At 34.9% G+C, this 24,815-nt stretch overlaps 4 protein-coding genes across 5 annotated transcripts; all 4 read right to left on the reverse strand.

Annotated features, from left to right (window-relative positions):
* LOC18042498 (J domain-containing protein required for chloroplast accumulation response 1) lies at window positions 1-5,455 on the reverse strand. Its single transcript, XM_006434887.2, has 9 exons — window positions 4,620-5,455; window positions 3,426-4,189; window positions 2,911-3,317; window positions 2,660-2,762; window positions 1,859-1,923; window positions 1,533-1,598; window positions 1,374-1,451; window positions 792-968; window positions 1-175 (listed from the first exon to the last, which is right to left on the reverse strand). The coding sequence occupies exons 1-9, from the start codon at window positions 5,111-5,113 to the stop codon at window positions 137-139; spliced, it is 2,193 nt and encodes a 730-aa protein (XP_006434950.1). The 5' UTR covers window positions 5,114-5,455; the 3' UTR covers window positions 1-136.
* Window positions 5,456-6,458: 1,003 nt separating this feature from the next.
* LOC18041379 (arabinosyltransferase RRA3) lies at window positions 6,459-8,891 on the reverse strand. The gene is made up of 2 exons (XM_006434889.2): window positions 8,319-8,891; window positions 6,459-7,856 (listed from the first exon to the last, which is right to left on the reverse strand). The coding sequence occupies exons 1-2, from the start codon at window positions 8,484-8,486 to the stop codon at window positions 6,744-6,746; spliced, it is 1,281 nt and encodes a 426-aa protein (XP_006434952.1). The 5' UTR covers window positions 8,487-8,891; the 3' UTR covers window positions 6,459-6,743.
* Window positions 8,892-9,656: 765 nt separating this feature from the next.
* Window positions 9,657-14,867, reverse strand: LOC18043165 (probable protein phosphatase 2C 55). Of its 2 annotated transcripts, XM_006434890.2 has the most exons (6): window positions 14,332-14,866; window positions 13,252-14,159; window positions 12,739-13,060; window positions 11,907-12,056; window positions 10,388-10,678; window positions 9,657-10,059 (listed from the first exon to the last, which is right to left on the reverse strand). In XM_006434890.2, the coding sequence occupies exons 2-6, from the start codon at window positions 13,989-13,991 to the stop codon at window positions 10,039-10,041; spliced, it is 1,524 nt and encodes a 507-aa protein (XP_006434953.1). In that variant the 5' UTR covers window positions 13,992-14,159; window positions 14,332-14,866; the 3' UTR covers window positions 9,657-10,038. The 2 variants fall into 2 exon arrangements, with proteins under 2 accessions (XP_006434953.1, XP_006434954.1); XM_006434891.2 differs by lacking the exon at window positions 9,657-10,059 and having other exon boundaries at window positions 10,060-10,678; window positions 14,332-14,867.
* A 560-nt stretch (window positions 14,868-15,427) lies between these two features.
* Window positions 15,428-19,509, reverse strand: LOC18040453 (cytochrome P450 734A1). Its single transcript, XM_006434892.2, has 4 exons — window positions 18,878-19,509; window positions 17,031-17,275; window positions 16,477-16,840; window positions 15,428-16,098 (listed from the first exon to the last, which is right to left on the reverse strand). Exons 1-4 carry the CDS (start codon window positions 19,385-19,387, stop codon window positions 15,679-15,681), a joined length of 1,539 nt encoding a protein of 512 aa, XP_006434955.1. The 5' UTR covers window positions 19,388-19,509; the 3' UTR covers window positions 15,428-15,678.
* Window positions 19,510-24,815: the final 5,306 nt, after the last annotated feature.

Below are 24,815 nucleotides of genomic sequence, written 5' to 3' on the forward strand. Positions count from 1 at the left end.
TAACAAATGCTGTATAGTATAACCTATATGAACAATCAAAATGATGTCGACATGACACAATAAATTTCATTTTGTACACTGCCAAACGACGAGCAAGATCTCGGTGACAGGTGAATCGACATTGAACATTTCCTAGTCACAGCGAACCAAGTGAGTTGAAATGAGTCCATGCCTCCTGTATGCCAGTAGATAAACTTTGTTAGGTCTGCTTAAACTCACAACTATATCAGAAACAAATTTGTCTTGCCATGGAGATGTTTCGCTAGCCACTCCTCGTGGATAACTTAGCAGCTAAAGATTTTTTTTTTTTAAACACTCAGATGTTATTTGCAACAAATAACTATGTTCTGTTTTTCATTCCATTGCTCCAAAAAAATGAGAGATATTATAAAGCAGCCAAATGATCAGAGAGTTCGGGTTGAAGTGGACATCTAGCTGATCATCCCATGTTCATCAGTTCCTCATAAAAGAATTTGCTTGCCGATTGATCAGAAATAGTGTACAATCATAAAGAAGCTTCCCATTTCCAAAATCACATGAAACGTAATTTCATGTCATGAATATCAGAGGTTGAAATTAAATATGGATGCAGGGTACTTAGAAAGACAATTGTCAGGCTAACAATTTCATCTCTTATCAGGCTGAGAAGCATGAAGAGATCTTCTAATCGCGAGACTAAGTTGGCAGAGCCAGCATGCAAAGGGGTGCACTGCCCAGTTATGGAAATAACTACTCTGCAGTATATAACTAAATCTCGCTAGCAAGAAAATAAACATACGTCAATCCATTACCTGCAAAATATCGAAAACCTTTTCTGCGATGTATGTTTGTTGACAAGTTGCACCCTTTTGCTGCAGCTTATCGGGGTGTAGACAGAGTAAAGCTTTTTGATAAGATCTTTTCACTGCATTTCCCTCAATTATGTCAACAAGAGGAACAGGCTTCCATCCACTCGCAGGCCATAGAATCTGCATTTTTGGCCAAAATTAGTTTCAAGAAATCAAAGAAAGTGAAAAGGAATGTGGCTTAAGACTCCGGAGAGTAAAACCTTACAACATCCAGTTTCCAAGGATATAACTAAAAGTCATCAATCAGATAACCTATACCTAAAGTCATGCTAATTGCACACAACAAAGCGTCATGGTTCAAGTTTACAAGTTATGACATAAGAGATATTTATTGACGCCAACAAATAAGAAGGTTAGAGAAACTAGACAAACTAGAAGCACACCAATTCAAACGAGGTCAAGTCCTTTTATTGCCATTAACATAGTATATCCAGTATATGTCTCAAAGTACAACAAGAAACAAAGAGGTCTCCAAGAAGAAGAAAAAAGTGCTCAGAACTGAATCCATCCATACGCTAAACTCACATATTGTAGAGTTGACAGCAGTGAGCGTATGTTTCCTTCCTTTCCATTTGACCATTTTCGTATTTGAACATCAATTGCCTGCACCATCTGAAGTTTCAAAATTACTGTTCTACAAGAAGTTGTAAGCAACATGTTTACAGTGCATGTACTCTATATCACCTGGAACTCTTGAGGATCATTGCCAAGTTTTCGTAGTTTGTTGTCATCTTTTGTTACCTGATTTACCTGTCACATAAGCCCAAGTGCGCCAACTTCTAAGAAAATGCAATTTATAACTAGATCTTATACATGTGGAACATAATGCCCTTACATTCAAATGTAAGCATTCTTAGATATAAACCTTAATCTTATCGGATTGGATTCATGTGTATGAGTTAAATAACTTAGCATCGACATTTCTCTTCTATATGGCAAATGATCAAGTAGGTAATAAGTGGAAAAATATATATATATAGAATCGTTTTCTTCTGGGATAAATCACAAACCAGAGAGTTTCCTTGGAAGGACTCATCTATATCGCCAGTTTCCTTTGAGCCATTACCTCCTGATTCTGGAAAAAGTACATGTATAATCATGATCAAGTACCAAATGAAAAAGTGAAATTGTATGTTAAACAAGCTGTGGTCAGAGGGTCTGATGGCAAAATAGTGATGGCAGCTGTCAAAACTGTACCATTTAGAGGAGAAGCAAGATACTCAGAAGCTGAAGCTGTGGAATGGGGGGTCCAGGTTGCAACAGAAGCAAAAATGCAGTCAGTGATTGTAGAAACAGATTGCCTGGAAGTGACTAATTTAGTCAACAAGAAGTTAGGAAGCAGGACCGAAATTTTTTGGGTGATTTCAGAGATTCAAAGCATGTGTAGGCAGTTTGAGTTTGTCAGGATTGAGCATACCCCCAGAACTTGTAATTTAGAAGCTCACTGTCTGGCGAAATTTGCCATAGACTTTAAAGAGTCAGTTGTATGGGCCAATGAAATTCCTCAGGCCGTTTTGGATGTATTCACAAAGTTGAAGCAATGAAAGTCTTACTTTCCTTCTCAAAAAAAAAAAGAGGGAAAAAGTTCAGTTTGGGGGGGGTGGGGGGTGTTGGGGACAGAAATTGCACAGCACAAGAATCGACTTTGACATGTCAACAAATTGCTACACTGGAGACTAGATTAGCCTAAGCTATTATTTCACCGTAGTTGATGGTGAGAAACTGAAAATGCTGGTGCAGCTCATAACCTGCCAGCTGACAAGTACTAAATAAATCCACTTCTACGATAACAGAAGGTTAGAATAACTAACCAGTACTTGAGCTATCCTTCCATTCAGGAGTCCCATTAGACATATGGTTGGTGGTGTTAGTGGCAGCCTGCTGTTTTTCTGAGTGTGGAAGATTTCCATTGACCTGAAAGATTACAGAGAACATTCATTTTTTCAGACTCACCAAAACTTCGGAGGGAAAAAGGAAAAAGATTTTTGCAACAGGAAGATCTCACATTCAATGTATCATTGGTATGTAATTGAGAGAAATCAAATTATAGTAAGTTGAGTACCATGATAGGAGTATCAGGGAATGATTTTTTCTCATGCTTAGTGGACTTGTGAATTTTCCCATCTGGTGCAATCTTGCTAAAATTTGCATCTTTCTCTGGTTTCGAATTGCCCGTACCCTTCCATCTAGAGCTCTTACTCTGAGGGTCGACATTGATTTTTGATTTTGATAAACCTTCCTGGTTGAAAATTTTAACAAACTCTTTGACCTTTCCCCTAACTCCGGTTTTGCAGAGATCTTTAGAGTTCATGGGTGAACCCTGTAGGCCACCTTTACCAACTTCACCACAGTCCCGCTTTACATCTTGTTTCTTTTTGTTTTTACTGAAATAGGGAACTACCGATGATTTTTTAGTACATTTCACTTTACTTTCTTTTTCACTAGCATTTTTGTTCATCTCTTCATTGCCTGCCAGAATCAGAAAAACCACTTTTAGTTTAAGGAAGATAAATGTAAAATAAAATCATAAGACAGTACAGTTCACCACTGATATAATTGATCTAGAACATGGCTCACTTCGTTCATAATGATCATTGTAGAACAGAGAACAAAGAGGTTTCAACTCAGGCTTGTGAGCTTCTTCAGCAACCACTGAAACTTTCTCTAATTCATTGTGCAAACCTATCTCAGACTGTGAATGGGATTTTGTTTCTTCTCCTGTATTCTCTAAGGTAGCATCACCAGGATCAGCTGTTGGCCACGTTTCTACTGTATTTTCAGTGCTTGTATCAGGAGGTGCAGTGTCATTTTGTTTGTTATGTTCTATTCTGAAGGATTCGCTATCTGCTAAGACTCCAACATTTAAATGGAGTTTAGTATCATGTAATGTCTCTGTAGGTAATTCTTTCTCACCTCCTACCCATCCATCAGGGCTTGAGCATTTATCAGCATCATTATTTTCTTTTGATTTTGATCTATTCACTTCCCTGAGAGGCATATCAAATGGCACCCTCTTGCTTGCCCATTTGTATATTGAGAAGTGAAATAGGTTGCCACTAGTCAGAACTTCTGAACTATTTGATTCCATTTTTGAATTACCTACTGTCTCTGTATCAGCATCTTTGTTGCTAAGAGAAAACTCCCGGGATAAGATGCTTTGGCGATACGAAGATTGAGTCTCATTTCCCTCCTCATGACTCAGGTTTAGGCTTGATGATCTCAAAAGAGAAGAAGAATGATGGTTTATACCATTTGAAGTACCATCCTGGCTTTTATATGGGCTACGAGGAGCTAAACCAAATGTTGGAAGTTCCATCCCTTTCGTGAATTTAGCAGGGAGGCTGTAAAGTAAAATGAAGTGCAAGTATGCCAACAGGAAACATGAACCATGATCAGAAAGTAAAACATGGGAACATATCCACATTCAGTATACATGTTGTCATGTTGACAAGCAAACAGGCAGTAATATGCATATATAATAAAAAAGGCTAATGTAGGAAACTTGGCGAGTCTTAGCTTGGTATTCAGTTATATGAATCAACATAGAAGTTCCTAATTTGTACATAGGTAGATTTTTCTAAATGCCAGCCAAACATAGCAGTTTGTGTGCGTCAAAACAGAAGAGGCACTGGATACAGTGAGTTAAGGTAAAAGAAGATTCAAAATATTGATAACCGGAAACCATTTAAGTCAGGTTATTCACCACATCATTATTGTCTTTTCTCTCAAATTTTCCAATAATTAAATGGAACTAAGAGTAAATAAAAAAACCTGAATTCTGCATGAATTGAAATCCCAGAAGGCTCAGCTTTAGGTGGCAGAGGGCGTGCAGGGCTTAAAACTCGAGAAGCCGGTGACGAAGAAGAATAAGGGTCCCGGTCACAAATCCTGGAAGAAGAACTCAAAGACCCGTTGCCTCTAAAAATGTCATCAAAAAAGTTCTCACTTGGATAACGCCTCCGATTCATGCCCTCTTCCCCGAACACCGGCTTCTCCCTTACACCATTCCAAGAATTACGAGAAGCAACAGTTTCGTCATCCCCTCTAAAGCCATCGTTTTCTGTAACTTCACTGGGACTGTAACTGCATCGTGTCTCATGCATTGAGGACCGCCTCGGTGGGCCACCAAACACGTCGTCAAAATCAATATCTGAGTTTCCGCCAGCTGCCGTGGGCTTGGGGGAAGATGAAGAATGCTCGTTCATGAATGATCTTTGGGGACCATAGCCCAGAAGAACGCTTTCTCTTTGAGAAAATCTCTCCATTTTAAACAGCACAGTACTATTATCCCTCCAAAAACTTCACTGACTTAAAAGAAAATTGGCGGGAAATGGAAATCCCATAAGCACGAGACTAACGGCTAAACGAAACGCAAGAGTGATTTCAAACTTTTCAATGTTTGCTGTTGATAAAATTGTGGAATGATGTTGGCGAGGCGATGGTTTGAAAGAGAGAAATCGGAGGAAGAAGAAGACAGAGTGGGGCAGTTTTGCGAGATTTTGAAGCCACACAAGACCGGTAGTGAGGATCTATCTATCTACATGTTTGGATCGGATAAGAAAAATCCAATTGACAAAGTATAATTTGTCATGTACCATGCACGCATATTCTTTTATTAATTAAATTCTCTTGGTGACCGTTACATTGGAATTAAATTAGTTTTGTGATACTGCTCTTACTAGCGTTCGCTTTCTTTTTGTACAAGCCACAGCCTGATAGTTATGGCTGTGGAATTATGGTCTCTTATTGGTTTTCCGATTGGATACAAACATCATCAACTAGATAAACTTTTTTTTTTTATTTTCTTCGGCTGTTTGTTTGCTTTTCCTATTTTGGAAATAAGCGGGGTCAGCTGATTGCCTGATTCGGCTCCCACGATGGGTATCAGCACCGTTAATCTTTTCAGGTTCTCTCAAATCTCAATCGGAGCGCATGGACCACCGCTCTCACGGGACCTCACCTCACAATGCTCGTGAATCGAAGAGTCTTGGACAATATCAATGTACTTGCCCGGTTGCCCTTTTAACTAGTATTGTCTAAAGGCTAGGCGCACGACAGTGGGGACACCCTATAACCTGACAGAAGATTATTTCCTTGTAAAATGGGGTCTTCAGTCCATGTGCTTTTATAGAGTTGATTTTTTTTTCTTCCAAGTATTTATAACTAAATCCATAAAAATAAATTATGATATAGTAATGTATTATTTAAAATATAAAAAAAAAATTCAAACCATGGATGGTTAGGGTGGTAAGGGGTTTCCAATAAATTGTCAACTTCAATTTCACAGTTAGCGAGCAGTTGATTTCAGTTAAAATTAATAAAACTAGAAAGAAAGCACCCCTGTTTTCTGATCATAAGCCTTAGGCTCGGGTTTGGTGTTGCTGTTAAGTGGCTGCGGTTCCAAAGCCAAGTTGTTAAAAGAATTTTGGCAAAAACTTTCAACTTCCAAACTCTTCCAGGATTAGTACTCCTACGCCAATTAATTGCCTTATTAGATTCCTCCAATCACCTCTACCTAGCCTATCCATGATCCAAACACTACAAGGGTTTACACCAAACAACACATAGAAAAGCTAAAAAGACAACACATAACTGTATATCAAAGCTCTTTACCATTAAAGACAACAAAACCTTGATAAGATTTGTTCGGTATACAAGATATAGAACAAAAGTATCCATGTGAAGCACCCAGGTGAAACCTAAACAAAAAGTAAAAGCAATCCAAAGGAAAATTTGAAAAGAACAACCAGGAAGGAGGAACTGAGAAGTTATGTCACATTTCTCTCAGGAATCTAAGATCAGATTAAACTACCTGCATGAAGAGAACAATAGCAACTAGCAGGAACTGAACTTATGTGGCCATCAGGGAGACAAACTATATCTTTTGTTCCATTACTACCAATCAGAACCAACAGGGAAACCATCCAGTGCGTCTTGCTTGCCATTGACATAGAATTCTACAATTGCTAACATTCTTGGAAATTTATCTGGGTGGTAATTTACATGAACGACTACTGGCTTTAACTTTTTTAGATTAGCATCTTTCCTTACCGTCTTGAAGAGGACCTTACTGTTCATAAATAGATAGAAATCCATAACTCTCTTAGAAGCATGAAGCCCATAATACCCAGGATGTGAAGGGAAAAAGAGCTCCTCATTAAAAACCGCTTGGTCCCATGCCTTTTCCTTACCCAATCGATCTGCCACACGATCCAAAAGCTCAATGGAAGGAATCGTAGGCCTTATGTAAAAGAAACCAGAATTAAAAACCCATATCCTCATAGTATGAGCATATCGAGCCCAACCCATGGCTGGTTCATCAAAGACATCATTATATCCATAAGCAGTCATATTATTGTGACCATCAGTCATAGACTCCACATCTGAATCTCGATACAGATACTCAAATGGGTTTTGCAAGAACACTATATCAATATCTGAGAGAAGAACACTGTAACCCAGCTGCAAAAACTCTCTCAAAACACGAAACTTCAATCCAGAGACAGCATGGTTACCACCCTTCCTTGCAATTGAATCAATACCCTCATCTGGATCTCTCTGGTACACTGGAATATCATTTGTTTTGCAGTATTCTGCCGTCTGATCATCTAATGCCACAACAAGATAATTGGTTATACCAACTCTCTTGATGTTGGTAGACCACACCTCTAACATACTTTTCACATTCGAATTGGCGAGCGCAACTATGAGTTCTTTTCCAACAGCAACTTCCTCCAAGATCTGTGCCAATCGTGGATTTACAGATTCATCAGGAACAACAGTAGGGCTAGTTCTCAAAGCCTTCACAGTTCCAAAAGGCCCAACTTTATGCTGTTCACCCAATACCATCACCTGCTTCTGAGCTTGATCTTTTCCTTGTTCAGCCAGCCGTAATTTTGCAGTGAGCTGCCTGACCTGCTTCTGCAACTCGGCATTCTTCTCTGTTAGTGATGCAATATCTGACTTCAGCATGTTAACCCGTTCTGGTGACTCACACGAAGAGCCAGCCTAACAAACAAGCAGTAGAAGTAAGACAGAAAGACAATTCTTCAATAATGAATACCAATTGCAAATTGTCATACCAACAACACCAAGGGAGTAGTCACCAGCGAAGAATATAAAAACAAAGCATTTTATGCTACAACATCCCAGAACGTCAATGTACCAAGAGTAAATACAAACACAATACTTACATTAATCAGGGCATAAACGATAAACGAAATTCATTGCCCATCACAAATTATGCATTCAATACACTTTCAAAAAGTCAATCAAAATAAGTCAACGTTCTCAAGTTGACGAAATATTAAAAATTTTAATCTAACTGAGCATCACAGTTAATGCCATTGAGCCAATTGAGAACAAATAAACAGAAATACTAACAAATTAGCAATTCAAACTAAAAACCTAAGAAAACGGAGTATTTTGAGATTCAGGTACAATGATGAATCAAAGCAAGATTTTTGAAACCTGGACATTTTTCTTGACGAGTTGACGATCTTGGATAGGCAAATTGGAGCTGAAGAAACCATGAGGAAACAAGAAAGCGAAGACGCAACCAACAAGGACTCCAATCACAATGGCTATTGCTATTCGAGATCCGCGAATCGATTGTACTTTTTCTCTACGCCCAGCCATCTCTTCACAATCTCTCTTCGCAGCTCACAATTTATACAAATATACTTTTCCTTTCTGGCATCAATAGAGCCAGATTTTGATAGATCTTGTATTCGAGGAGATTAACGTGATGTTTGAACGCTATCTCCGGATTCTCCTTCAGTGTTTATACTACGGAATCAAGATCATTTACTGAAGGGAGACAGAGGAAAAACGTTTTGGCAAGGCAGATTAGACTACCGTCCGGATCCAGTGTTTTGCGGAGTAGTTGTTAACTGATCCTAGCCAGTAGATGGTGAGACTTCACTTGATGTTTGAAACAAGATGTGATCGCACGGCTCAAAATTTCTCGATGACTTTTGACTTATTTGTCGACGGCGATTCCTTCAGGATTTAAAATTGATTAATTACATAAACACGTTTTTGACAAAAAATAACGCATTTCATAAAGGAAAGGAAAAGGTCTTCCCATTCTATTGTGATTATTAACTTTCGGGATAAGCACTACTATTGTCTGAACCTCAAACATGTCGTGACTCACGAGGCTGCTGATGATAATAAACCTGGATCAGGTGAGTGTACTGTGTACTTATCTCCTATTGGAACTAAAAATCTCCATTCGTTTTTGTTCCCTAAGAGTAAAATGCATTTCAAAACATGATCGATTCACACCCATGACCTTGATTGTATATGGTGTCAAAAAAAATTGATATATTTTTGGAGAAATTACTTGCACATTTCTGTTCTTTTTCCGTGCTGATGGACATACTTATTGAGTTCGCGCCAACATCAGACAGCTTCAATTCCAGCCAAATATTTTTATACGTAGATGTTCACACTACTTTTACAGGCTAGGCCACTTCAACATTCGTGAAAAAAACAAACACACATCCGGCATCAGAGCCTTTTAACCCTTTAACCAATCATACAAATTTACATCAAATCTTATATAACACTATTTAGACTTTAACCCTCAACCTTCACTCAAATTTAAAAAAAAAAAAAATTAAATTAAACACCCACAATACATCTAGAGAGATTCGAACCACTTCCCCTCCACAAGTGGTTATATTTAATCTCATGAGCAATAATCTCATTAATTTTTTTTAAAAAAAAAAAAAATTAACCAACCAAACAATTTATCTTTAATCTCGCACTAGATGGCTGACACAATTGTGGACTGGCACCAACTACTCTTGAATTGTGGTATTTCTCCGTTACTTATATTTTAATTACGCATACCTGTCTGCATAGCTGTAATGACTAAAGGGCTTTAACAACCAACTAGTTCATATCATACATTATTACTAAAAATAAAAATAAAAAAACAAAAAATATATATATATAGTTACACAAGTTGCGGTTCTATCGTGGGAACTGGAAGCACCTCGATCACCAAACTCTCTCACAATTATACAGCACCTCGACAACGATAAACTATAAACAGACAAAAATAGAGGTGGTCCCGGGAATCTCAGATGCCCACAAAATACCAATCGATTAAACAGATCTGCTTCCTAAAAAAATCATCTAGAAGCTGTTAACAGGGTCCTTTCAAGTCCTTGTAACATGCTTAAGAAGAAGGCTTGTTTTCCTGTATAACAAGAATAGATGAATGTTACTAAATCAGTTTGACATTTATAACTCCCTGCTACATACAGAGGTTATATAGACCGCCTAAAATTCAATCTTCAAACATTGCCGATTTGGTGGCTTGTTGATCCGCTAAGAAGACAGAACCAAGAACGAAAGTGGACTCCTACTATCAATTATAGAGCATTTGTAGCATGCAAAATAGAATGTGCACTAAGACAGGCTAGGCAGGAGAGAGATCACAAGGACATAAACTGATCTAAAGTTTGATTTGCCAAAGCAATAAAACAACGAAATCATATGACAGGTATAAAGAACAAGGAACATACATCTTCACAATTAGTAATGTACGAGACAACAACTGTGATGTCGTCCAGCTTGCCACCATAGTAGCGGAACCCAGCATCTTGAGCAGCAGTGGAAAAAGGTGTCTGCCGGTCTTTATCCTGTGCTCGTTGGCGTGCCAAGGCTGCTATCTTCTGAGCTGTAACCTGAGGCCCTAAGCCAGCTCTCATAGCATGGACTACCACTGCAGTAATCTCATTGTTATACAAATTATCAAACAGCCCATCAGTGCCGGCAATTATAACATCTCCAGGAGCTACAGGAATCGTGAAAACCTGAACCAAATGGCATAGACATAAATATTGCAAAAACATAATTAATTCTCTTTCAGTAAACAGGTAGCGGGGAAAAAGGGAGAGGAGAGCTGCAACCAGATTTGCTAACAAGAAAGATCTCATGAAAGCAATGTTAATACGGTGAAGCATCAGAATAATAATAATAGTAATGATTATAGAAATAGAAGTACAGTAGAAAGGAATCGAGGATACGAACAGGAGAACAAAATACAGAGAATCATCATTTCAGTGACCAGCTAAAAAATACTCCATAACAGAGTAGCGAATAATGCTCTACAAAACCTGTTCCGAGGAATAAGGTTCAGTCCTCCTTAAAACATATCAATTGAGGACATTATATAAGAGCCAAATATACAAGCACCAGAACAACTTTGCAATATTTCACGGTGCCGTGTGCACCAAAATAGATTGGAACATCACATACATGTGTTTTCCTTCGCAAAATATTTTTCAAACTTTAATCCACACACAATTCTCTAATAATATATTTAAAAAAGGGTGAAGCCATTTGCACTCTAAAATTACTTTGTACACCCATTTTTTGAACACTCATTTATTAAATTTAAAAAAAAAAAAAAACTTTTGCTCTGTACCCTCATTAAAATTCCAAACATACCAGAATACACAAGGCGATTCTGCGCTCCACTTACAAATTAGATGTGTATTATTTCTTCATATCATGAGTAACAAATAAGCATTTTTTTCATTTTCCATTTTTTTCCCCACCAGAATCGAAATAACAAATAAGCAATTTTAAACTAGTAAATTATGAAGTTCTCCAGTATTAATTGATTTTCAGGCCTTTACCAAACAGCAACCTATCATGGGATTTAATAATTGAATGACATATGTCCCTCTAATGAGAAATAAAATGGGAAAATTCGATTGAATTTGAAAAAAAAAAATGATTAGTTTTTGATAATTGAATTTTTCAAGGTTAATTGTTTGATATTGAGAATTAAAAATAGGACTTAAAATTCTTTAGTTTTTCTGTATTTCATGGTTGCATAAGATGGGTGTCTAGAATACTTATTTATCATTAAAATATTCTCAATGAAAAATGACACAATGGGTATAGTTATAATATAAAATTTTACAAAAAGATGAGCATTCCAAGTATTTCTTACACTGCAAATAGCCCCACCCTTAAAAAAATGTACAAGTTTTGTGAGAAATGGTGAGCGCAAGGGAATATGAAAGAACCAACCTGACCAGAGCTAGGTAAATCACTATTGCTTCCGTACTCAAGTTGATAGGTGAAATTGAAATCATGCTGCTGTACAGGAGATCGGAAAACAGTACATCCATCTCGAACCACCACAAATCCACTGTCTCCTAGATTGATAGCACGGAGACCCTGCATTGGTAAACCATTTGCCAAAAGTCAGAATATGAAGATATGATAAACTGTAACATATTTCGCTGCACAAACAGGACTTAGTATGGGAATTTCATGCACTGTGCTGTCACAATGAATGAGAAATCTAATACCCGCAAATCTAATTCACAATAAGTACACTAGCTGGTTTATGTAACTTGAGCTTTCATTTCAGGTTCACAATGCCACCCAATTAGCTGCCATTATTCTAAATACTCAAAAGTGTTTCTGTAGTATACGTACTTGGAGTGTATGTAATAAGGTAACTATTCAAGGTTCTTGTTCTTTTGTCTGTTCACCCCTGAAGTTAGCTAGGTAGGTAAACTGATAAAGTAAAAGTAAAAGTCAAACTCTCGGATCATATAAGCCTGATTTGATGAGAAGTATCTAATTACAACTTCCTTGGATTGGTTAATCATAGAGAGATCAGCAAGCGGGTAGACGTAAAATTTTTAAAGACTATGAAAAGGAATGCAATAGTGGAAGCAGAAAATGATTGCTCAAATTAAAACTAGAAGAAATCTTTGGAATTTAACACATTATATGATGGTGTGCATTCCCCTAAGTGCCTATTAAAAGAATAAAATCATATTAAGAGCAGTCATCATGTCATTAAAACATAGGTGGAATTAAGCCATGCTTAGGAATTTAACCAGCATACCTGGTCGGTGAGTGCTATGATGCAAGCTGTTGAAGACCCTTTTGCTCTTGTGCTAGAGTGAGCTTTCTCTAAGACCCTAGCTGGGTCAATTGAACCATCTGGTTCCTCTTGAATTGCAGCAACTGAATTGGACATAAGTTCCCGGGAATACAGCCCTGCATTTACACCATGATTGGCCCAGCCGCCAACGCCATCTGCCACGCCTATTGCTTGTTTGTCAGAAATGAAGTGAGCATCTTCCCCACCAGTTTCTTCTTTATCAGGATGGGGCAGGCAGCACGCTCCTGAAAGTAGCTTTAGAGTTTTTCCAGCTGAAATCTTCCTGCAACCAATGAGTCCAGCAACATGAAAATGTAAACCTAACAGAATTGTATAACAAGTAAATTTATCAACATCGAAAATATATATTTCCATCAAAATCTAATTCACTGACTAGCAGATTCTCATAATATTATTCAGAATGGAAAATTATACTACTAATAAGAATAATTAAACTAGCATTTGAAAACATACTGCTCTGATGAAGCTGCAGAAGTTGCAAGCTGCTCCTCGCGAGAAGCAGAATCAAAGGAGACGTCAGGAACTGTCCCAGCAGAGAAAGATGCAGGTGATAAGCTATGAAAACATCTTAAACCTGCATCTATCTGTGGAAAGAAGTTGAACCACCGTTTTGCAAAATTACAAATGAAATATCCATGAAACAGATGATTGTTTGATTGCTTGCTGCTTTTTAAACTCATGGTAGCCCTTCGGCAACCCTCAACACTCCTAATGACATAAGATACAGCAGCATTGTTTGTTGACAATGAAAACTGCCCACTCCTTGAAGTTAGATAATCTACAGATACAGCCTTTGAGGCAGAAGCCGCCATTAGTTTCTTCTGGCAGTTACCACTAACTGATGATTGACTGGGATCAGAGAGTGCACGATCGATGTGATACCCACAAACTTGAAATGAAGGGCCTGACACAGATGGAACAGAGAAAGGCCGAGAGATTGCTCCTACAACAGAGAGGTTCCTTTTTTGGTTTGCTAACAGCAAATCAGATCTTGCAGCAAATATGGTTCCCGGCCGAAGAAGTACATGCAGGTCTGAAAGGGTTGAGAATCGTAAACTATGAAGAAACCTATAGTTCCCCAGCCCAAATAGAAGTTCTACTGAATCCCGAATCACACCTTCTTGCCCAAGTAATGGTCTCTGAGTTCCATTTTGAAGCACAGTTCTCAATCTTGAAAAATAATTGGATGGCATTTTACTCTCTTAGACAAAACAGTTTTGATTCAAACTGTTTATTACAGAGAACAACACAGCTTCTAAACAAAATTTTCATAATTCTTACAACATATGTGCCTAAACTAAAAGCACCAGAAGCACAGTTTCTCCTCTACCTTTTACATATTACTATAAGGTTTCAGATACCTGAAAACAAGAACGAACAATAAATGAACTGAAGCCAAAAAGATAAATAAATTTAATCTGTTTAAAAAAATAAAATATAAAATCACCTTATCTGATCAATATATTTGTATTTAAGACTAACAAAGAAAAATCGATAAACGAGATAAAAGAAAAAAAATAGGCATATCATCACCTTGGAGAAACGAATTCAAGAGCTCAATCAAACAGAACGCAGAGTTCAATCAGATGCGATTCCTGAAATTAAATTATAAATAATAAATAAACAAACAAGCCACAAAATCTTGAAAGCGGTAGATACGACACGAGCCCTCCGGCTACTTCTCCCCTGATTTAGTAGCGGTCGACTGATCGGTTAATAAATGACAGAATCCGGAATGTTCGTACGTTCGGGATGAAACCCTAAATTTACAGAAAGTGACAACTTAGTTAAGGCTCAGGTTTTTACTTTGGACTACTGGATTAGGGATGGTCACGCTTGCAGGGCATATTTTACCTCTTGGACTATTTTGACACCGACTACACGGAACAACTCACGTGCTTTTTGGAGTTTACTGAGGGCATTTTCGTAACTCTGGCTGCTTAGCCACGCGAATCGTTTGGTTTGTGTTGTGATGTCGTCATCTTTTTCCTCCGTAGTTTGGTTTCCTGTTTCGTCCAACTTGGTGGGAGAAATTTGTCATTTGCTAAACGTGCGATGCGTAGTTCATATATTTTTGGCTAGACCTCTGAGTTTTGCTTGTTTGTCTGAATTAACACTTTTTATTATTTTCCATCTATTTATTGTCCACTTAATAATAGTGGCAACATTCAGGATCTAAGATTTAAATCGTACAAAATTCACTAATTCAGACCTTATCCAATAACTTGGTTCACAAATTGTTTGAAAAGGATATACCCAATATTCTATGGATTTATAAATCTCGTCTTATATATCATACAATAACCTTATTAATAACTAGACGGATACATATTTATTTTACGCATGTTAACATAACAATTAGTTACTTTTTAAACAAGTTGCCACTGTGGGTCATGATCGAGGCACGAAAAAATAAAAGGGAAATGGCTCGTGAAAAAAAAAAAAAAAAAATTGGGGCTAATTGCGACTGCTCACACTGATCTTTTTACTTTTAGTTGAATCTTTCATCTCAAAGTCTGCTCCATGTTTGTTCCAATTAGACACCAAAACAATTTAACGCTGATCTTCATTATCTAATGAAGTTCCAGACTTCGGTACATTCACTCTGGTGCATTAGAAACTACAACAATAGACGATCTAATGAAGTTCCATTGCATTCAAAACTACAACAATAGACAGCCGTCAGATTTCGTTTGTGTACGGTGGTAAGACAACAACATTTTACATTTATTTATTTTTTCTTTTGACCAAGTATTGTAGATTCATACTCCATTCTTTCTCTGGCCTGTCAATTCCGGGTCCATATATAAACTCTTGAAACTCAATCCATGAAAGCTGAATCGTCCAGGGCCGATGAAATCTATGCAAGCCGATAAATTTTCAATTGTGAATCCTGCTAAACAGGATGTGGGCACCATGTTGAGGCTGCATGCTTATAAACAGCATTGGAGCATGAACATAACTTGGCGACAAAAAGAAATTAAATCTTCGGATAATAATAGCCAGAACAACTTTGGCCTCAACCATGGCTAAATTTTGGCCTACGCAGACTCTGGGGCCCAAGCCAAATGGGAAAAATGAAGCCAAGTGCTTTCGAGACTCGTTGAACCTCAGTGGATTGAATTCATTAGCATCTTCTCCCCACAGATCAGTGTCGTGATGTACTGCAGTCAAAGCTATATAGAGTTGCGTACCGGCAGGAACGTCAAGGTTCCCTAGCTTTACCCCTCTAGAAGCTTGCCTCATCAACATTACAGCAGGAGGGTAAAGTCGAAGTGTTTCATTCAGTATCATGTTCACCTAGGTAACCAAAGATCAAGCAGTGATAAGGAAATAGCTTTATAAAAGAAAAAAACATTATATTCTCTAGAATGCCTTATAATTGAACAAGTGCAAGCCATTCAACGTTGTTGTATCCTCTAGTTTACTTTCTTTTGCACTATTACGATCATTATGTTATTTTTCTACTTCTCATATCCTTAACTTTCCATGCCTAGCTGCTAGCTAATTCTCTAATAAAGATTCAACTCAGAGCATGGCCCATACCTATGTACTAGAATGCCTACCGGATTTTCTCTGTGATTCCAAAAGTCTAGTGCAATAAGTTCTCTCAAGTCTCAGGTAAATGAAACTCTACTTTGAACTATTGTTGCCTCAGCAGATAAGAAGTAAACTTACTATCTTCAGGTCACTTAATTTCTCCGCAAGTCGTAGGTCATTGTCTCCGCAAACCTGAAATACTTCTTCCCGTGCCTTGATTTGCCATTCTTGATGCATTGCTAGAAGTACAAGTGCCCAAGTCAAAAGATTGGCAGTTGTTTCCTTTCCAGCAAAGTAGAAGGTCTTGCATTCATCTATAATTTCTTCCACATCCAATCTCTCCTCTTGACCATCATGATTTTTACATGATGACATTAAAAGACTAAGCAGATTTCTTGAACTTTCTCTTGTTTTGCCATTATTCTTGATCAGCATCCGTATTGATTCGCGAGTTTCTGATTCTAATCTCTGCCTCTCTCTATTTTTCTTGGTGGGTAAGAACCTTAGTAAATAAAGGCAAAAGTGTCATAGAAAATGCTCGGGCTAAGTAATCAAGCAAATTAAGAACATGAACCTTATGCGTGATTCCAAGTGATGGCATTAGAATTTTGAAGTTGATTCAGAGAGATGAACAAAAGAGTTTCAAACCTAATGACATGTTCAAAGCATATTGTGATAAAAACAAAAGTTACCTGAACCCTGGAATGTAGACGTTTCTTATTGCTTGAGAGAAGAGGTGCATCTGCTGTTCTTGCAAAATAAAAATACGCATGCCTTCTTCAAAACTACTTCCAAAAGCTGTTCGGGATATAATGTCTGCTGAGAGGTCATGAAGCACTTTATGCACATCAATTTCAAATTCATCTCTCCCTCCTCTAATTTCTTCCCAATTCTCAAACATCTTCGTGGTACTAGCCACAATATCTGGCACCCAGCCCTATTCAATACAGTTCAATCGGTTGTTAGAACTGACTCCCTCCCAAGAAAATGTGAAGCATTATCTTATTAACTTTTAGATGAATATTATAATTACATTGTTATATATTTGATTTGTATGTCAAGTGATATGCAGATAAAATAATCGATAATTGTTACAAAAATAACATATTAATTAATCATAGTAATAAGAACCAGTTGGATACTTTTGATTCTCAAGTGGCTGTTAGTAAGAGTTGATTTTAATCTATGGATATAAGGGCTCATTTGGAATTATTTTTAGGAGACTCAAAAGTGATTTTGAAAAATTAAAAGTTAATTTTAGTGTTTAGTAAATTTTTTCAGAAATTACTTTTAATAAAATCACCTCATTTTACTGCAGATTTTGAAAAACAGAAAAAAGAAATAGCTTTTCATAATCAAATTTTAAGAATCATATATATATATATATATATCAAAAGTATCCTTATTAATTAAGAAATAAAATCATTAACTTTAAAGGAAATTATTACTTTTACCAATTATATTGAGATAACAAAATTAAAAAAAAACAAAATTAATAATATATAATATTTAGTTTAATTATCAATTATTATATGTACACAACAAGAATATTTTATATACAAGTCTATAAATGTTTAAATAAATTTTATTCAACATTAGGTTTAATTATGTCTAATTCGGTAATTTATATTCTTATAATAATTTAATAATAAAATTTACCAAACACATACGACTGATTTTAAAACTCACAGCACTTTTAAAAATAAATTTTATCAAAAGTTTATTTAATTCTTTTAACAGCCAATTATTTCTACTGCACGGCTTAATTATTTTAAAAGTTACAGTATTACCGAAATTGCCCTAAGAGATGTGTATGAACTTATACCCAGGATGCTCATAAAACTTTTATTCCCTCATGTTCTAATGCTGTTGACTCTCAACTTCAATCTTGAGTACCAAGCCAAGGTATCATTTTCTCACGACAATTCTATTAGTGACAGAGATTCATTGGAAAGACCAGTTAGTTATCACAAAATTTTAGCAAAAACAGTTGCGGAAAATATAAGAAAAAAGGACTCCAGAAACAACCAATCGTCACTCCAGGGCGACATAAGCTTCCAGGCTTCCAGCGTCTCCAAATGAGAATTAGCTGCTTTTTATTCATAGCAGCTTGTGGCGTCGCTTAAATTTGATATTAGTTTATCGTGTTGGTCTCCACTACGATTCAGTTCATTTATAGTTTTCTCTATTGATGCTTTTGATCTTATTTTAATTTGATCTATTTAGGATTTAAGCCTTTTTGTCTACCCCCATTATATTACTTTCTAATTTTTTTTAATTTAAGCTTTCTTTACGGAGGTTTATTTCAAAAAAGAGATACATATTAATTATGAATAATTAGAATTAACTTATTAAATATGAATAATTAAGTTACTTAAAGTTAAACAGAACACATAAATACATAATGATAGGTATTACGTAACACAAATACAAACTATATACGTCGGGGACTTGTTGGTTGTTACTGCGAAAAATTAATAAAAGCGCATACAAAATTAAAAATAAAAACTATTGCTAAAAGGAAGGGTTGTGTGGTCACCTTTACTCGTTCCATGTTAAAGGCTTGGTTCGAGATCCTTCTATGAATCGCCCATTTATCACCGGTAAGCCCAACAAGTCCTTGCCCAAACAGTTGCCTTGACAACGGGTTAAACCCAATCTTTTCAAATGATCCACTCGTGTCCATTAGGACCTCCTTAATCATATCCGGGTCAGATATAGCAAGCCTGGGCTTTGACCCGAACCAATAGAGAAAAGTTTTCCCATACATGCGTGACCACTCGTGGTACAATGGAGCTGTGCGGTGAAGGATGTCGTGGTGAATTGGAGATATCGGTTTTGACTGTGCTTCTATGAATAGACGGCGGATCTCTGCTGAGTTTCCTGTGATCAAGCGGTAGCCTGGGCCACCTACGCCTTGCTCTTTGAAGTGCCGTTGGATTCGATGTGGGACCCATATGAACGAGTAAACGAATTTTAGAAGAGATGTTATAATTACAATGAAGATCACAGTAAGAAGAAGAAGAAGAAGAAGAAGAAGAAGGGACATAGCGAAATCTCAAAGTGAAAGCAAGAAAGAAGAGAGAGGAGGAGAGCAATTCTAAATTCTAATGGCGGTTTGGTTTGATGATCAGATTCACGTAGCGTTGAAAATTTAACTATTTTCCTTAGTCAAAGCATTGTTGACTTGATAAGCTTTGGACTTCCAAGGTCAGTTTAATAATGTTAAAATTTTTAAAATGCTTGTAATTAGTTGCGTTTAAAAGTAGGATCAGTGGTACCGTGCCACTTTTTTTATTTTTTATGGCTGTGTTATTGTAAATTTTTTATATAACTCCTTCACTCATGTTTATTTAAGTTTTGTTTTACAAATATTAAGTTAATGTCTACTACATCTATATAAATATTTTAATTAGCACCTTGTATTATTTATTATTTATAAATTTTTATTCTATATTATATCTATATCACAATACCCCACTCTTTATAATTTTGAGATTACATAATTAACAAGGAAAAGAATTGGATTGACCCGAACTTGTAAACCCAACCCGGATTCCGTTTTCATTTCCGATCACTCCACCAGCCAAGGTTGGTACCGATCGAAAGATCGTGCGACGCCGGTCATCTCCATGTCATCCTTGTAGCAAAAGGAATCGGGTCAAACTGAACCCGCAAACCCGACCCGCATGCCGTTTCCGTTTCCGGCCACTACACCGGCCAAGGTTGATACTGATCGAAAGCTCGTGCGATGCCGGTCATCTCCATGCCATCCTTGTCGCTGGAAAGTGTTCGAAAAGCTGCAGATCGAAGCCGTGAAAAGCCGGATCAATTCGCCACGATTTTGTCGGTTTCCGGTGACGCCACCACCTGAGTTTTGTTCCCCACAATTCCCTCTGTCTTTTACGACCAACGATAGCCACCGGAAGAGCTGATTTGTCGTTGATCGGTCGTTGAAGGATTCACGGGTTTGGGAGAAATTAACTTAATACTTGTGAAATAAAGTTTAAATAAAAATGAATGAAAGGGGTTACATGAAAATTTACAATAACACAACCATAAAAAACAAAAGAAGTGGCACGGTACCACTGTGGTACCGTAGCCTGATCCTTAAAAGTAATTTGTAAAAAGAATCATATAAATATTTAGTAAAATTTATTTTTAAAAAATATTATAAATTTTAAAAAATAGCAGAATGTATTTAGTAAATTTTTCTATTAAAATATTGTAAGAATATAGATAATTAATTTGAATAAAATTTATTTACATGTTTATATTATATATAAATTTTTTTATTATGTATATATAATAATTGATGATTAAAATAAATATTTTATATTATTATTATTTAATTTTATTACCTCAATATAATTAGTAATAATAATAACTTTTAAAGTTAATGATTTTATTTCTTAATTAATAAGGACGATTTTAGATCTTAATAATATACATAAAGATATATATAGAATTATATTAAATATAAAATTGATCCTTAAAATCAAATTTTAAAAGGTTATTCTCTCATATTTTTCAAAATTTATTGTATGATGGGATAATTTTATTGAAAGTAATTTCTACAAAATTTTATTAAATACTACAATTAACTTTTAACTTTCTAAAATTATTTTTAAGTCTTTAAAAAATTATCTCAAATGGGCGAAAGGTTACGAATTATATATAGCATAAAAAGGTGAACCCTATTTAGTATTAAGGTTAAACAGTTGTAATTTTTAAATTACAGTATCAAAGTGATTCAATGCTAATTACCGTAATTTAAAATTTAAGTTAATTTGATCTATCACTTATATGATGAAAAATCTATGCTATATTTACTATTTTCATCAAATTTATTATTTAAAAATTATGTTTATTACATAATATTTACTTTTATCTCATAATTATAATTTTTTTTCTATAAAAATTATGGTTTAAAAGTTACAATAGCTTAGGACTAAACATGACAAATTCCTATATTAACAGCCACGCTTTGAGAATTGTCAGATTTAAAGACATTAATCCAACGGATGTAAAGGCGTAGAACCAAAGAAGGAAGTGGGGTAAAAACTAGGGATGGCAATGGGGAGGGGAGGGGAGGGGACCGATCTCCCCGTACCCATCCCTGATATTTTACGTATGTCCCCGTCCCCGTCAAAATTACTTGAGAGAATCCTCATCCCCTCTCCGAATAATAACAGGGGATCCCCGAGGGTCCCCGATCCCCGAATAACTAATACATTTTTTTTTTCAATTTTGAGTTAATCATATTAAAATAAAAAATTCAAATAAAAGTAAAGTTCGAAATATATCTTACATTAATATCTATTACAAAAGTCACATACATTAAATTAGTAAGTAACGCAACATGCAAGGAATACAAACTTCTTTTACAAAACTATCATGAACAAATTAATAGTTTAATACAAAATTGTTACAAATAAAATCGAATTTAGATTCAAAATTAACTTTTTCAATGGTGGCGTGGGCACTTTATAAATGTGGACTATTCCCTTTACAACATGATAGTTAAATCGGAGTAAATCAAAAGCAAATATTAGATTAGATTAGATTAGATTAGATATTAAAACTATAATTCGTTGTGGGCAATTATAACATCTAAAAATAAATAAAAAATAGATTTAAGTTTAAAATATTTAAAGAATATTAAAATTAAAAAAAAATGTTTGGCTAATAGAATCTACTCGGTCTTTTTAATGTCCTAAATAAAAATTTAGAATTTTAATTAGTTAATTAAGCCTAAAAGTTTAATAATATAAATATTTTGATATTTTTTATTTTTACCAATATTTATAATTTTATAATTTAAATTTTATTATTTATTTACTAGTAATTTTAAAAAATTAAAATAAAATTAAAAATTAAAATGGGGAAATGGGTAGGGGATGGGGATTCCACCTCATTCTCATCCCCTCCCCGAATAAGAAATTGGGTAAAAAAATTTCCCCGTCCCCTCCCCGAATAAGAAATTGGGTATGAAATTATCCCCATACCCTCCCCGAATGGAGAAAATCCCCGAGGGTACCCGTCTCCGTGGGGATTTTTGCCATCCCTAGTAAAAACCTGCTAGTAAAACAGCATCATTTGGAAAACACGTGCCTATTTTGGTTTTATTAGTACCATACATTTGGTCTAAGTCTAACCCTCTGGGCTTCTACTGTTCTATAACTTACTAAAAATAATTGCGAATAAACCAAGGGTAGTACGTTGGATAAAATTAAAAAAAAAACTGTCAATAATTACTTTTATTTCATTTTTACATGTGGAATTTTATATCTCAGCCCCTATAGTACCACTGATAATGACAAGATTATTTTGTGCGAATTATTTAGATTACAAACCCAAGTATCTTACGCATATAACAGTAATTTTATTAGTAGAAATTGATTCGAAAATTGAGTGCTACAATATTAGTACTAAGACATAATTTTCGTAGTCAAAGAATCATTATTGACTCGTGTATTTTATACCAGTATTAAGAACAATAAATTTATACGAGACACATTAGATAATGAAATTGTCTTAAATATATAGGTGTATTACTCTTATTAATCGAGATTGATTTCAAAGGTAAAAAGATTAACTTAAACTTGTCATTGTAGCATTAATAACAAAAGAAATGTATGGTGTGATACATTAAACAATATAAGTGTCTTATACATACCTCAACATTCTTACAAGGAGAAGTTGATTTCAATTGTGAAAAAATTGATTATGAGTACTATTACCTAATTTTCATTAATAGTACGGGGGACTGTATTCTATATATGACTTACAAGGAGTATTTCATTTTTAATAGATAATACAACACCTAGGTCATAGGCTACCAGCCTAGGTTTGATAGACAATATAAAAGGAAAGGATTGTATTAATTTGCGGGATTACTATTAATATTATAGCCCCATTGCTAATAAGTTTCGAATTACTTGTCAAATAATTAAATTTAATTCAAAGTTGTTAAGATAAATTATCTCGTGTAGGGGTGGGTAAAAAAATCCATGCGATTTTGGGTGGATTGATAAAATTCTTTCAACTGATCAAATGAGTAAATTTTTACCAACCTACAATATTTGCGAATTGGGTCGGGTATGAAAATTGTAATCCATCCCAGCCCATCCCGCAAACCCCCACAGTTAACGATTTGTTCAAATAATGATATTAAATTATGATATAGTATTAGATTAAAATTAAAAACGTGGGTGATTAATGTTTAACGAGGCTTTGAACTTTTGGATTTGTTTTAGAATTTTATGTTAGTAGTGCTGTGGACTATGAATTATTATTTTATTTTTAGTCATTTCAAGTATTTAATTAATTTTTAGCTTTTTTAATTTTAAAATATTACCCAAAAAAACTGAAAAAAAAAAAGGTCTTTAGGATGATACCAAACCAACTCAATGTGCACTTATGTAGTTTGGATTAGGTTGAGTTAAGTTTCTCTAAACCCGTGCCTTGTCGTGCCCATATTTAATTTACGGTTATCACTCAGTTGTAATAAAAAGGTTTTTATTTCAGAAATTATATTTTTGTTACTCTTTCGGCAAAGCTTACCTTACAAATAATGTAACAAACAATCAATAAATATAGATCATTGATTTTGATATTTCTTAAATCTAATGGATAAAAATAATTTTAACCTAAAACGAAGTACATGTATAATTGTTATTTATAGAAAATTTCATTTCTAATCATATATTTACTTATTTTTTCAAATAAGTCCTCATTAATTTTTTTATAATTAATGGTTTTCTCATCCATCTCTTCTATAACTATTTTTAAAACTTTATAAAGTTTTTACTATATATTTATAAAAATCACAAATTCTGAATAAATTTTTGTACCTACATTTATAATTTATTTTCTCTCTTAAGACATAGACTAGGTTTTTCTTCTAACAAACACATGGACACACATGCACATTCAATCTATTTTTCATCCGAAATACATACTATCAGTGATGTCACATAGATTTTTTAATTTAAATTTAGTATCTTGAATTATAAGAGATATTATATGTGATATATATATATATATATATATTATAAATCTAATGAATTATTAAAAAGATGTTACATTGAATAAATTACCAAAACCTTTAACGAAAGATTTTGAACCATTTGATCTGATCAATGATTCAAACATGTGAAGAAATAATCAATTAAATTAAATGTCACTGTATTTATTAAATAAATTAGAAAGCTCAAATTAATCTATAAATGATATAGAAATGGTAAACAAAATATTAGAAATTAATAATTTCAATGAAGGAAATATAAAATAAATTACTAAGTTAAGAGATCAACTAAGTAAAGAATTTAATAAAATTAAACAATTCATAAAAGGCTTCAATATTGATTATCATGATATATTAAAATAAGAGACCATTAATATAATCAATAAATACTCAATAGATATAAGATTAAATAAGTTAGAGATTCAATTAAATAAAATAGAAAAAAAGT

This window comes from Citrus clementina, unplaced genomic scaffold (assembly GCF_000493195.1).
Source record: "Citrus clementina cultivar Clemenules unplaced genomic scaffold, Citrus_clementina_v1.0 scaffold_5, whole genome shotgun sequence".
Lineage (NCBI taxonomy): Eukaryota > Viridiplantae > Streptophyta > Magnoliopsida > Sapindales > Rutaceae > Citrus > Citrus x clementina.

Bases quoted from the DNA above. Each gene is read 5' to 3' on its own strand.
- LOC18041379 (XM_006434889.2), bottom strand. From the start codon at position 8,486: ATGGCTGGGCGTAGAGAAAAAGTACAATCGATTCGCGGATCTCGAATA. The intron at 7,857-8,318 runs GTTTCAAAAATC...CTTGTTTGTTAG, and splicing joins TCGTCAAGAAAAATGTCCAG to GCTGGCTCTTCGTGTGAGTC.
- LOC18042498 (XM_006434887.2), bottom strand. From the start codon at position 5,113: ATGGAGAGATTTTCTCAAAGAGAAAGCGTTCTTCTGGGCTATGGTCCC. The intron at 2,763-2,910 runs GTACTCAACTTA...GTAATCTTTCAG, and splicing joins TCCCTGATACTCCTATCATG to GTCAATGGAAATCTTCCACA. The intron at 969-1,373 runs GTGAGTTTAGCG...CCAAAAATGCAG, and splicing joins TGCTGTCAACTCTACAATAT to ATTCTATGGCCTGCGAGTGG.
- LOC18040453 (XM_006434892.2), bottom strand. From the start codon at position 19,387: ATGTCCCTTCTTCTTCTTCTTCTTCTTCTTCTTCTTACTGTGATCTTC. The intron at 16,841-17,030 runs GTAACTTTTGTT...TTATTTACTAAG, and splicing joins GTCTACATTCCAGGGTTCAG to GTTCTTACCCACCAAGAAAA. The intron at 16,099-16,476 runs GTAAGTTTACTT...TTGGTTACCTAG, and splicing joins AATTAAGTGACCTGAAGATA to GTGAACATGATACTGAATGA.
- LOC18043165 (XM_006434891.2), bottom strand. From the start codon at position 13,991: ATGCCATCCAATTATTTTTCAAGATTGAGAACTGTGCTTCAAAATGGA. The intron at 13,061-13,251 runs GTATGTTTTCAA...CATTGGTTGCAG, and splicing joins TCTGCAGCTTCATCAGAGCA to GAAGATTTCAGCTGGAAAAA. The intron at 10,679-11,906 runs GTTGGTTCTTTC...CATTTGGTTCAG, and splicing joins ATTTACCTAGCTCTGGTCAG to GTTTTCACGATTCCTGTAGC.